Source organism: Copadichromis virginalis, linkage group LG8 (assembly GCF_057382275.1).
Source record: "Copadichromis virginalis isolate Kocher_CV1m ecotype Utaka linkage group LG8, C_Virginalis_male_GT1.1, whole genome shotgun sequence".
Taxonomy (NCBI): domain Eukaryota; kingdom Metazoa; phylum Chordata; class Actinopteri; order Cichliformes; family Cichlidae; genus Copadichromis; species Copadichromis virginalis.
Genome location: NC_140625.1, coordinates 28,974,855 through 28,988,255, shown reverse-complemented (window position 1 = coordinate 28,988,255; position 13,401 = coordinate 28,974,855). Strand labels below are relative to the sequence as shown.

At 44.4% G+C, this 13,401-nt stretch overlaps 1 protein-coding gene across 6 annotated transcripts; it reads right to left on the bottom strand.

Annotated features, from left to right (window-relative positions):
- Positions 1–483: 483 nt before the first annotated feature.
- Positions 484–13,329, bottom strand: exoc7 (exocyst complex component 7). 6 transcript variants are annotated; one of them, XM_085466997.1, is made up of 22 exons: positions 13,072–13,329; positions 12,841–12,906; positions 12,331–12,515; positions 12,148–12,253; positions 11,103–11,325; positions 10,691–10,858; positions 10,355–10,366; positions 7,436–7,528; positions 6,348–6,416; positions 5,987–6,132; positions 5,614–5,766; positions 5,430–5,528; positions 5,286–5,348; positions 5,018–5,084; positions 3,943–3,981; positions 3,716–3,778; positions 3,507–3,627; positions 2,352–2,447; positions 2,203–2,266; positions 1,869–1,910; positions 1,661–1,794; positions 484–770 (listed from the first exon to the last, which is right to left on the bottom strand). In XM_085466997.1, exons 1-22 carry the CDS (start codon positions 13,129–13,131, stop codon positions 668–670), a joined length of 2,172 nt encoding a protein of 723 aa, XP_085323123.1. In that variant the 5' UTR covers positions 13,132–13,329; the 3' UTR covers positions 484–667. The 6 variants fall into 6 exon arrangements, with proteins under 6 accessions (XP_085323123.1, XP_085323118.1, XP_085323119.1 ...); XM_085466992.1 differs by lacking the exon at positions 6,348–6,416 and having other exon boundaries at positions 13,072–13,327; XM_085466993.1 differs by lacking the exons at positions 6,348–6,416; positions 10,355–10,366 and having other exon boundaries at positions 13,072–13,327.
- Positions 13,330–13,401: the final 72 nt, after the last annotated feature.

Here is a 13,401-nt window from a genome sequence, read left to right as displayed (position 1 = left end):
CAAGGATAAACTTTTTATCACCAAGGAAACCAGACCTGAAGATGCTGAGGTCTGGTTGCTGTGGCGATGAGACCTGTCCTCTTTACCCTGAAGAGGAATGATGGTAACACACACAGACACACACACAGCTTGATTGTTAGTTTTAAAGACTCCAGGATAAGAAAAGAATCTGAGCTGTTATAACGTTGGCTGATGCTCGTTCTGAAGGTGCCGTCAGGCTGATAAATGTTCGTCTACGCTCAGCACGTGAGAGCACAGCTGTTAGCTGCCCGCTGGAGGAAGAACCGAAAACAAGGAACTAAAAGATGCTAACATGTTCCAAGAAGCTCTTTAGGCTTTAGTTCATTCTGTGTCTGAAATCAGCTGTTTCACCTCCTCAGCCATTAACCCAGCTTTCTTCTGATTGGCTGCCTGTCACAAACAGAAGGTGGGTGAGGTTTCTATAAGCGTGAATGTCTGTATCACAACAAACCAGCACGCAGGTTCGGTCAGAGTTCCCTTTTTATTTGTCTGAAATGTTGAGCTGCAGTGGCTAAATTACATAAATACGTAAGTTCACGTCTTTGTACAAAACATTGTTTAGACACTACAAGGCTGAGAGCAGCGCGGGCGGGGGGGTTCAGGCGTAGCAGCCCGTGTTTCTTTGGGGTGGGGAAGAGGAGACTCCTCAGGCGGATGTGTCAAACAGCTTTTCGATCATCTCCTCCACCTCCTCCGGTCGATACTTGTGATACTTCTCGGGGTTCTTGGTGAAGGAAATGTTGGCACATCTGGAAGAAACGTGAACAATGAAATATGAGTGTGAAAGAAATCCGAGCAGATCATTTCAGCCTTATGGATTAATTATTATTAGGTCACATTTTCCTAATTCAAGACAAGTGCTACATTTAAGTCACTCCGTTAAAATAAATCGGTGCCCAACAGCAGACCTCTCAGAATCAGCTGATTGTTTCTGACAGTAATCGGGTCTTAATCAGATTCTCGTGCTACAGTGTTGTTTAGCTGTTTGTTGCTAGGTGGTTGCCAGGAAACATAATGATGTCATAACATCATTATGTTTCGCAATGAAATTTTTGGGGTTATAAATTAAAAGAGAAGATGGTTTTATGAGGTGTCACATGCATGCATGCTGGTAACATGTGAGGTGACATCTCGAACCTTCAGGGAACTTTCAGGATCCTTTGATGCACCAGTTTTGGCAGCTTCACCCCCCGATCATGCAGGAGGTTTGCAAAAAGAGATTTTTCAGCATGCTTGAAGAAAATCACGGAGGGTGTCGGGATCAATAGAACATGTGAGCATGAGCAGCAGATGAGGGCACTAAATTTCTAAAGTTTAGTAATGTGACTAAAAGGGGGCACGCCATCTTAAGCTATGTAAAAAAGAGCAACAGGCTAAGAGAGCATTCACTGATCCCGAGATGCTCTGTGATTATTTTCTCCATTTCACAGAAGGAATCACAGCTTAAAGGTGAGATTAGTATTGAAAAAAAACAAAAAGAGCCTCCATATTCTTGTTGACCACCCATTAGCTAAAAACCTGTCCCACACAGAAATCTGAATAATGTTCTTATCAACATCTGCCTCCAGAATATTTGACGAAACAATGTTTTAGGTCAAATCCTCGACTCCAGACTTGTTTGTGTGAGAGCGTCTCTGACCTCTGCAGGAAGGCTCTGTAGGCATCAGACACCACCTTCTTCTGATTGTGCCGGATGAGGTCTCTCTGCTCTTTGTCCGGGATGGCCCAACCCTTCTGGATCTTACACAGCTCCTCCAAACCGTCATTGAAGCCCTGACAAAGAGAGACTGACGTCAGTTTCTTACTCAGTAACAGCTGCGTTTTACTTCATTTGATTACAGCCTCACCTTGAATTTGTCTTTAACCACTTGTCTCTCTTTATCTTTCAGCTGGAGGAAGACAAAACACACATGTGTATAAGCCAGAAGCTCCAGTTGCACAAAACAGACGAGAGGCAGCACCAAGGCTTAGTATAAGTTTATAAGATAAATAAGCCTATTATTGACCGGTGAATCATGCAAAGCTACTCTCATAAAGTCCAAGAATAAAAATAAGGATGAGCAGAACGGGTCTCCATAACAACCATTAGATACTGGATATATTTGATCAAACGCACTGAGCGCTGCGTTCGTTACTAACATCTCTGCTAAGTGTTACACCTCCCACAGGAGAAATGCTGACCTTGGTGCCGGGCTGTACGACGGGCATGTTCCTTTCTGTCAGGTGCTCGGTGACTTTCAGCCAGCTGAGGCGGAAACAAAAAGCACGGGCGTGAAGACAAAGACACAAATCGTGTTCGAGTTTGACGCGCGAAGCTTTTATTCGCTCACCTGCGCTGGTATGTTTCGATCTGCTGAGTCATGAGCTCTTTGTAGGACGTCTCCGCTCGCTTCTGAGTCACCGTCACCAGCTGGATCAGCTCAGACCTGAGGACGCAGGAAAGCATTTATCCCAAACTAACTCGCTGTCAGTGATCACTTCATTTATTAGGACATTACACCCCAAAAAAATAAAAGCAAAGAAGAAAGTGTGTGTGTTACTCCACTGCACACCCACGCACAGGTCAACAGTCTGACCTCGGACTAACCTCCGAAATCAGACTTCATCAAATATAATTAAGCCCCCCTCCCAGCTGATCTCACTGAGCAGCTGATCTTAGACCGCCCCGTGTTCACGTGTATGTTCCACTCCCTTCGTTGTCATTATGACCACAAACCGTTTCGTGACAGCCGGCGCCTTGGCAACCAAAAAACTGAGCTTTAAGAAAAGTAGGAACAATTGAATTTGACCTCAAACCCTGATCTTTTCTAACTGGAGAAAATTATTAATCTTAACTAATTTACTAGTAGCTTATTTCCTCCATAGTCTGCAGTTGTTTTTATGCTTGAACGATTCACAGGTCAGTGTGAAGGAGTGTCCTCTGAAAAAGGTTCAGAAACTGGACTGAAAGCGAGTGAAAAAGCAGAAAAACTGAAAGCCTTTCTGAAGTCCTTCTCTTTGGGAACAACACGTTTTATATAATTTGATTTATTTATTTAAATGAGGGTTGCTCAAGACTTTAGTTTCTGTTGAATATTTTCAGGAGGTGATGACGTGACTGACGTGTAGGTTTCTCAGCAGGAGCTACTAAGATGACTGACAGACGGATTTTGGCACAGCCTGCAGGTGTAAATGGTAAACGGACAGGTACTGTTAAAGTGCTTTGGATTCAGGATGCATCAGCTTCTGTACAAGAGAAGGCAGGGATCGGTCCACCCAGCTTCTGACTGGTTGATGACCCACGGCCACCCCAAGTCCGGGCAGCTGACCAACGCACGCATGCTCTCCTGGTCATGAGCATTATATGATGCACGTAAAACCAGACTCAGACGTTATTACTAGCTTTAGTGATCCTGCAACCAAAGTCAGGCCACTTTGAGACTGAAGCTGGTGTTTGCTCTCTGCACAGACTGGGCGGTTATTTTGACACAGGAAACGATGCTTACTTTTCCAGCGACTTGAGGATGTAGTTGTAGTTGTTGTGCAGGAAGATGGCACTCAGAGCCGAATCCTCGTACACTTTGGATTTACTGAGCAGGTTTAGCTGCAAGTTCCCCAAAACCTTACCTGCAAGAACAAAAGAACACAAAATGATGACTAACAGACTAAAACGAGGACTTCTAACACAGAGGCAGTGCACAGCATCTCTGCTTACATATGTAACTACTGAGGAGCCTTTTGTTGAAGTCGGAGGTGTAGCTGGTGGCCGAACTCGTCTCTGTAAGAAATACAGAAGATTTTAGCAGCAGAAGCTACAGATGCACTTTTGAAAGAGTGCATGCATGTGACCGCTAATTTCTTATCTTAAATCCCCCAAAACAAACTGAAAACATTCAAAGCTGACCTCATGAGGGGCCTACACAGTCTCTCTTTGATGCTTACCTCGGGGGTCTAAAGGTATATTGTAAGTGTCCCCCAGTACTAAAAGGGCCGAGGCAAGGCAGAGGACAAGAGAAAGAGAAAGAGGCACAAGTGCAAAAAGGTTAGAAGAGAATAGTTAGTGCAGAGTAAGCATACAGTCATCAGCCAGGCAGCGAGGGGTCGAGGGCTCGAAAAGAGCCGGATGCGGAAAAGGAGGCGAAGCGAAGCTGCGATAATCAAAGCACAGGAGGGAGCCACAAACACTCGCCTATAAAAACCTGAACACATGCTGGATGTGTAGAGGCTCCGTGTGAAAGGAGAGAGATGCAATTAGAAGGGGAAGGAAAAAGGTAGAGGGCTGAAGGTGAAAACAGCCTCAGATAAAGGAGCAGTGAAGGGACAACCTGAGAGCCTGACAGTGTGGAAATTGAGTTGCTTTTATACATCTGAAGTCTGGTCGCCTCATAAATGAGAGTCAGGTTAAAATGAACCTACGGATGTGGATTCATAAGCAACACTTTGCAGTCTGGAGAATCTGGACAACCAGACTGTTGAGAAAAAGCTGTAAATAAAAGACGGCTGCAGCCACTGTAATGTCACCCACTGGTGTGAAAAGCCCTGCTTCTGAAGCATTGAGCTGAGTATATTCACCATTACAAGTTTAGTTTTCTGAAACCAAACGTCAGAGTGTGAAATGATGTGCTTCGGTATCAGCATGTCAGCCATAACTCCTCAAACTCTTATCCCCTTGGAGAGCTTTTCCGAACTGAGGATTTCTGTCACATTTCAGACGCTTAAGGAACCAAATCACTGGGTTGCATCCAAGGTTATTGATGGTGGTCCCTGAATACGCAGAAACTATTTTAAAGGTTGTCAAACTACGTCTTAATAGATTAATACTGAAGATACTCATCATTAAGGGCACCGGGGAGGTCATCAAATCTCGTTTTTATGGGTGAAAGAGTTAAAGTAATCACATTTGTGGTTTTATATGAGAGATAAAAGAAAAAAAAGCGTGTAACACCATCACAGCCTGGCGAGGCAGCAGGACAGCTATGCTAACGAGAGGCTAACGCCTGCGTTGTAGTGGCTGCACCTTGTGAGGCCAGCATGGCTCCAGCTGTCTCGTGGAAGTCCAGCAGCTGCTGCAGGAACAGGATGGCCTGCAGAGGAGAGGACAGAGGAGGTGAGCTCGGCTCGGATTAATCATTAGATGGAGACGCTCCGCTCTTAGCTATCAGCCGTCCCCACGGAGACGGACGAACAGCAGAGTCCTCGCAGGAAGGTGTTGACTCTGAAGTGTAGAAAGAGCGAATAAATGAGTGGTGTTATTTAACCCGGGAGGTAACGGAGCATCAGCTTACATTGCTGGTCAGTTCATGGACCGTTCCGTCCTTGGGCATGTTGTACTCCTTATCAGGATCATTCTGCAGTCACAGGAGAAAGAAGTCATGAATTATGAGTTACTGAGCAGTGAGTGGTGACACACAGAAATGAGAGCTCCGTGCCTTGATGCTGTCTGCAAACTCCTCCAGAGCTTTGGCTCCGATCGTCTCCATGGAGGTGATGAGGGTGGGCAGCTTGTTCTTGGTGCTCGCCGCCGTGCCCTGCAGACAGCACAACACATCATTACAGTAATTCATTTCTGTCATACGCAGACGTTTTGGGAGTTTTTTGGGGTGCAGCTCGGACCTGCAGCGTGGTATCAAACTCAGACTTGTTCATCTTCAGGTGTCTGAGGATGGGGAAGATGGTGAGGACAGCTGAGTAGTCGTGTCGCATTATGGCCCGGCGAGCTGCAGCCACAATGTTTTCTCCCTCCAGCATCAGGTTGTCCAGCGCCTCCTGTGGAGGAGCATGAACTGTTATCATATATTATAAGTATATATCTGACCAAAAAACCAAATATTCAATATACAACACAGAAAAGAGATTTCCAGGATCCTGAAGGTGTTATTAAACCAATTTATTAAAAGTCTTTGAACCTGTGTAAGCTCAGTTCCAACATTAAATCCTAATCAAACCTTCAAATGCTCTAAAAACGTCACAGTTTTGTCTCCCGGACCTGAATGAGGGAGTCGAAGGTCTTCTTCTGGTGGTGCTCGGGGATGATCTCCGCCAGAAGCAGATACTCGCTCTGAGCCAGCTTGACGAAGGCACTGATGCAGTGGATGTAAGAGTCGATCTCGATATCCAGGACATCATCCTTTCCTGGGTGGAAAAGCTCAGTCAGCCAGCAAATCAAACCATCCAACATCAGACGTGGAGTCTGAAGCTGAAAGTAAACCTATGTGTTCTGACTGCAACTGGATTTAAAGAAAATACAAAGTGCTAAAGCTGCAGTGGGCGTGCTTTTATCTACAGGAAAGCCCGCCTCTTTAGATCATCTGTGTTCCTTCTTTTTCCCACATGGTGCCCTCACTCACCTGTGGCGGCCCCGTGCTTCTCGGTCAGGGCGTCAGAGAGGTGTTTGACCCGCAGGTCGTGATCGTAACCTGGTGGGTGGGGCGGGACAGCAAGGAGACAGGCCAAGTCAAACCACCGGGGGTCGTGACTAGGCCAGAGGGTGAGAGTGGGGGGGGAGACAAACCTGTACCTGGAGCAGCTGTACCGACCACCAGCAAGCACCAGCCGGGGAGGGGGCGGGGGAAAGAAGCAGGGGACGCCCACAAGTTTGGGGGGAGGGGGCAAAAGACCCAGAGGGGTTTGTTTTCTGCATCGACTGATGTCTGAATCAGTCAGTGTGTTAAAACTACGAGACAGAAATCAGCTTGCACAGAAATCACAACAGCTTTCGACTGATCGCAGCTTTTCAAAGTAAAACCATCCTGACACGCTTCCACACGGGTGAGACGCTCCCACGCTTTAATTACTTATTAAGATTAATGTATCATCTTATTATACGATCTATGGCAAATTATTATCAGCCTAGCAGATTTTATCTGGATATTATTAATGTATTTTCTAATTATAAAACTGTTTGTGCAGAAATAAACAAAAATTTCGTCATCAAATATTTTTAATGTGCAAACGCGGAAATCATTTGCAGTTTAAAAAACACACAGACATTAAAAAAAAAAAAAAAACCCAGGTAGTTTGGAAATACTTTAAGGTAATCTTTGCACCACCTTGTGGTACAGAGTGGTATTACATGGGCACACAGTCTGTCTCTAGTTAAACATCAGTTGACATTTCTGCCATAATACATCCGTGTTTCAGGATTAAAATCATAGCGGTGATTCTTTGCATTCAGTTTTCAAACAACAGTTTGAAACCTTGAAGCCAAGTTTCACCTTTAACAGTGAAGAAGTTTATCAGGATGGATGCGCTTGTTCTTAATGTTGCATGTCGAAATTAATGAGCTGTAGTATCAGCTGTCTTTATTCCAGACCGATTAGAGATGATTTATGACTCATCAAACATGCGCAGCGACTAGCTGTTGTGACTGAGGGGACGTTCTGTGTGCCTGAAACAACAGTACACTGTCAGCATAGAGAAGACCGAGGTGCTTTACCTTCCAAAGGAGTGAGGTTAGAACCCCCCTTTTTCCCATCCAGCCCATGCTGTGAGTACTGTTTCAGAAGGTTCTGAGCCTTGCGAATGGTCCCTGGTCCCAGAAACACAGAGACAGAGTCCAGAGGAGGGTAGCGAGGTCCAGACAGCCCAGAAACAGAAACAGGAAGAAGAAGAAGGAGAAGGAAGAGAAGGGAGAGCTAGAAAGTGAGTGATGAAACACAGACACCACATCCCTCCACCACCGAGGCAGCCAGCAGAGGTTTGTACGTGTGGGAGGAGGGGGAGGCACAGCCTAACACCACGAGAGACAAACTACAGCACTACAGGACACGTGTGCTGAAACACACACTGCCGGGGTGATGTCAGAGAATAAACAGGTTAGATCAGTTATAAACAGCCATCACAATTAATACAATTAACAGTCATATCTATCATTACGATTATTATTACTATTACGAATAATAAACAGTCTGTCACATGGTTTAGAGATGCAAAAATCTGCAGATTATTCATATTTACAGCATTAAAACAAACTGTTGGCCTGTTAGTGAGTTAGTAAGCAAGCAGCACAATTAAAGGTGCATTCAGCTTTTTTTTTTTTACATAATTTTTTCTCTGCATGAAAGGTTATTAGTCACGTATTTGTCAAACTCACACAGTTGCAAAGGTTAGCGTGTTAGCAAACACTTTAGATGTGCAGCAATCGCAGAGCAACACTGTCGTCATGTTAGAGTCCAATAAGGCTGTTTGTAGTGGAAGTCGTACCAAAAACTCTGATTTGTTCTGCATGTGCAAAAAAACCGCTTCTTCCTTTCTTTACCTTTCACAGTTAAAGCCCTGAAAACGAAAGTTCTGGACTCTTAGAGCAGGAGAGACATCTCCTGTTAAAGAGCAACTGAATAAAAACAGAAGCAAAAAGTCGAATCTGGGATTTAAAGAAAATCCTGCTTTTGGTTTGACTACTTGTGCAACAGAACAGTTTATTTTCCTGCTTTCTTATTAAATTATTACTTAGTTATATATATTTTTTCACTGTTTCTCCAGTTATTGAAAATATTAAAGAAACGAAATAAAATAATCAATTTTTCTTGTCAAGTACGCACATGAGCATCGTCTTTGAAGCTGAATCCAAAAGCTGTCAAAGACATTGCATTAGTTACATAGCGTAACAGTCAGAACCTTAAGTCTTCATTAAATTACGAGAGTTTCAATTTAAATTTTGGCTTATAATCATCATTTAATCCTCACTTTCATTGTTCTTTTTTGTTACAAATCAAACACATCCTCTCAAACGCACCCAAGATGACTAAAACTGACACTTTTGTTCTTTGGTTTCTTAAAAAGTTCAGTTTCAGTAATATTTGTATCTTGTTAAGTCATCAAGATTAAAGTTATTGTCTAAAACAAACACCTTAATCACGCAGCCCTCATACAGACGCTAGAGAAAACTGTTAAACCAGAACAGTGACAGGAAGTGTGCGTATTTTTGCACATGCGTCAGATCAGTCAGAGGGTTCACCTGTTTCACCTTTGACCTCAACTCTTTAACCAGGTGTGTGCAGGTAAAGCAGGCGATCAGCTAGTGACAAACTCCTTGAATCAACACTACACACAGTTATATTATGAACCTGTCACGCACACACACACACGCACGCACTGCAGCCTTTAGTTTCATGGCAGCAGTGAGCGTAAGTAGAACAGATTAAAACTCCATCATCACACTAGAAACACAAAGACAGGTAAACTTTAGGAATGTCCAGTTAGTTATTATCATAAACGCTGTGAATCCATTTCTGCTGCTCTGAAAGTCCAAATCAAAGTGACACCAGGTTCCCTGGAGAGGCCTCAATGACACAACCGCCTAAAAGGGCAGAGCAAGTGGTGACTGCAGACTGCTGCTCTCTCCTCCCCCCTCCTGACTCTAGTCTCTTGTCACTGTTGGTGACATGAGACGGTACCTACAGCCCATTCAGGTTCATCCAGCTCCTCCAGGAGGTCTCAGGAGTTACCAGGAGACAGGCTGAGAGCTGGACAGGCCCGTAGGAGGGCATCAGTCCTGCGACAGGACTGGTATTTGACGTGACCGAGCCTGGAAACATCACAGCGTCTGCCACCTGTGCTCAGCATGAACCTGCTTTCATGTGAGAGGAGAACAGGGCACCAGTAACAGACCTGTCAGTTCTGCTGCTCTCTGGCTGTGATCACAAGCCCCGTTAAAGGACGTCAGGATCTCACACAGTCTGTTCTGAAAGTTTGTGCAGAAACATGTACACGAGGAGGCCGCTGAAGGTCACTTTGTAGCGCTCTGCCAGCTCTTCCTCTTCCTCCCTAATTTATGCTTTAATTCTGTTGGGTTGCCTGAGGGTTAAAGTGAGTGAGTGCCTGTTATTAGTACAGCAGTTTCTGCATATGCATGCATGTACAGGTGTATGTGTTAACTCTTAGACTCTGATAATGAAGACTTTGTTTCTCAATCACACAACAATACGTTTGTTTGTTTGTTTGTTTGTTTGTTTGTTTTAATCAACTAAATTTCAGGAAAATAGACTACAGCTAATCCTTACACATAATCTTATAGAGCCAGGCTCAATCATAAATAATAATTTTTATTCTATGCAATTACAAATTATTCATTTCTAGTAAAATTGTAAAGAAATTTCATCAAGTTTTGTTTATCGGCCGTTTGGTGGCAACCTCCACCTTACTCATCTCATCACCGAAACGCTCTGCCGTGAAACTAGAGGTTAAAATCTCCACTGGATGACCTACTACACCATTCAACAGGACAAATAAACCTCTGCCGTCTCAGCTGCTAACAAAACGACACAAACCATCACGCTGTCTCTGATTTGCCGTGAAATGTGGCATCTGACGTACACAAGCAAGCACGAGGCACACGCTAGAGCTTTGTGTTTACCTGGGATGTAGACTGTCATCACAACACAGGGATTATGAAAGAGGAGAGGATGAAGGATTAGTTAGACCAGGGTGTAATATCACAGAGAAACACAGTGTGTGGTAGAAGTGCGCTACAGCTCGGTGAACTGAGTGATTACAGAGAGATTGTGGAGGACAACCTGAGACAGAAACAGACTGTGGATGTAGTGAAGAGTGTATAATATCCGTCACTATGCAGGATCATGCGTGTTTGTTAGGTTGATCTATGGAAGATGGATTGGACAGCGAGTTGGGATTACAGACTGGAGTGGCGTGATTGTGGATTCGGTCTGAATGAGGCGCATCTGTTGCTGACCTGGTCTCTTCGGGGCCTTTTTAGTTGGCGTGTCCTTGCGCTTGGTTTGGACGGCAGGCGAGTAGAGGACACCGGAGGAGGCGCTGTTCTTGCGGAAATGCTCTTTGAGGCCTTTGATGGAGCGATCGAGCTGGTTGGAGCGGATCTGGAAGTAGACGTTCATGAAGTCTGCAGGAAGAGGAGAGCAAAATTAGACACAATCTTTCCAGTTTCTCTACACCGCCTGCACATTTCAAAGCCATTTTAATGATTTACATCAGCCCAGCTCTGGTGGTAAGATGATTTATAGATTGTAAGGTAGAGGACCTCCAATATTAGACAGAAAAGCCCAACAATCAGATGATATTTGCAATTGTGGTAAAGAACTTCCTTTAAACAGGAAGCGACCTCCAACAAACAAACACAGCTGTACCCTGATTACGTCCGTATTCCACCAGCCAGCCGGCGATGCAGATGATGTCCTGGAGCACGGCCTCGGGCAGGTGTTCCAGCATCACATCCTCCTGGACCTCCAGCTCCTCATCCACGCTGATGGCGTCCAGGATGAGGATGGGGGGAACAGGTTTGCTGTAGCGGGTCAGGAGGCTGCGGAATTCGCCCTCCAGCAGCTCCTTCCCCTTTTCAAAGCGTGCTTTCTGCAGAAGAAGATACGGTCATGGAATTAGTGACTCCAACTCGGAACGGCACGGAGACTGAAGCAGACGTCTGAAGTGAGGAAGAAGTGCATGAAATGTACACATAAATGAATGTAGGAATAACAGCATGATTCATTCAGAGAGCTACGCGGTGTATAATGTTGTTCAGTCACTAAATACGTGGAACTAATGGCTCAGATAGCTTTTCCTCTTTCAGACACAAGTGGCTAAAAGGAATATTTTCACTGTAGTACTGTGAGAACCACGACACATTTGGACACAAACAGAAAATGGTCGAGAATACTGTGCAGAAATCTGAACTCTCAGAAAAAGCTGCGATCGGATCATTTTATGTATTTTGCTAGAAAAAACACAAGGGCACAGAATCTGTCGGGACTGAAATGTTATGACAGCAGATCGACCTCGTTAGATCTCCAAAAACAGAAAGTCAATCACATCACAGGCACAAATGTGACAGTTACTTTTAATTATTTCCAGGGTGGTCCATCTCTTTCCAAGAAGTCCATATAGCCTTAAATATATAAATACAGTCACTTTAAGCTTTTACTAAGCAGTGATGAAGGTCCAATAATGTCTTTTAAATTGACAAGGCCAAAACCTATTAGTTTCTCATGATTAACTACGACTGGTAGTTTCTCTTTGCCAGTATATAAAAAGATGTGTTTCACAGAAACCGCCAATGTTCAAGCCTGGCATGAACCGGGGTCAGCTGGACACCACATCACTGTCCATGACATCCATGATGAGTGGATTGTAAACGTTTTTACCACAACTGTAATTTCAGAGCGGCAGATACTTTACCACTGTGTTGAGCTCAGGGCTGTCTGGGTTGTTGTCTTGAAAGTATTCGACAGCTTTCTGAATTCTTGCAATGCAAGCAAGATACTCGTCCAGTCTGCCCGTAGGTCTGAGACAGAAAATGAAAATTAGTATACATACAGTTTGTGTAACCACAAAACATTTGCATACGAAGGTCATCCCCACCCCTCTCTGATGATCCTGTCCGTGTCTTTGGCCACATGGTAGTAGCTGATGACGTGATCCATGCAAGACAGAGTTTTGTCCACGTTCTCCTGCAGCCGTTGCAGGTTTTCCGTCTGCTTGTGAACCGGGATGATGGAGTTCTCCAGCTGCATCAGGCGGCTCTCGAACGAAGACAGGATGGAGACCTTTTGGGAAAGAAATAGAGGTCAAAAACCAGTTGGGCTATAAAAGCAGCTTAAATAATGAGTCACATAAGAGATTCAGCTGAAGTGGGGTGAAAGCTGAAAAATGACATCACAGGCTGCTTTCATCATCTCACTCACTCTTCATGTTCATAATAGAAATGATAGAAACTATAAGTAAATATTTCAATCCAAGTACAAGAATAAGAGGCTTTATTTTTAATTATGGGTTAAAGTACTATCGAATGGAGATCTGCCCACCGCCTTTAATTATGAGAATTATGAGTGTCAGCCTGAGCTGTCCCTGGGTGTGTTTGGACCGTCCTACCATGTTTTTGGTCAGCTGATCGCTCTTTTCCAGGTTCTCCCGGATGAACGACAGCGTCTCCTGCTCCTGTAACAGCAGAAAGAAAACCAACCACTCACTCATTTCACTCTGAAGACATTAAAGACACTCTTTCGGTCAATAAGCATCATTTTAAACGCGGGTGTTGAGCTACACTGGTGGGTTGTAGCTCGAAGGGAAGCTTCCTTCCTCTCAAGCCACCAGCTGTCTGACCTGCTTCAGTTTCTCCTCGATCTCCCGCTTCCTGGCGGACGCATCCTCCGTAGGAATCATCCTGGAGGAAATTTAAAGCAAAGGAGTCTCTTCGGCGGCTAAAACGTGACTAAGTTACCGATTTAGATAATAAAAACAACAACAACGACACCACTGAGCCGCTGTCATGGATAGCTAAAAGCGATGCGGTTAAGCTAGTTTGGTTAGCCGTAACAGGGCAAGGGTTTCCGGTTAGGATTTCAAAATAAAATAGCCATCGGCACTAAACTGAAAAGTGAAAAAAATGCTCATCGATTTTTTTTCCTCCAATCAGTTTGTACCAATGACATT

Coding starts and splice junctions, on each gene's coding strand:
- exoc7 (XM_085466997.1), bottom strand. CDS start 13,131: ATGATTCCTACGGAGGATGCGTCCGCCAGGAAGCGGGAGATCGAGGAG. Junction 5,085..5,285: donor TCCATGAACTGACCAGCAAT/GTAAGCTGATGC, acceptor TCTCCTCTGCAG/GCCATCCTGTTCCTGCAGCA. Junction 2,448..3,506: donor ATCCTCAAGTCGCTGGAAAA/GTAAGCATCGTT, acceptor CTGCGTCCTCAG/GTCTGAGCTGATCCAGCTGG.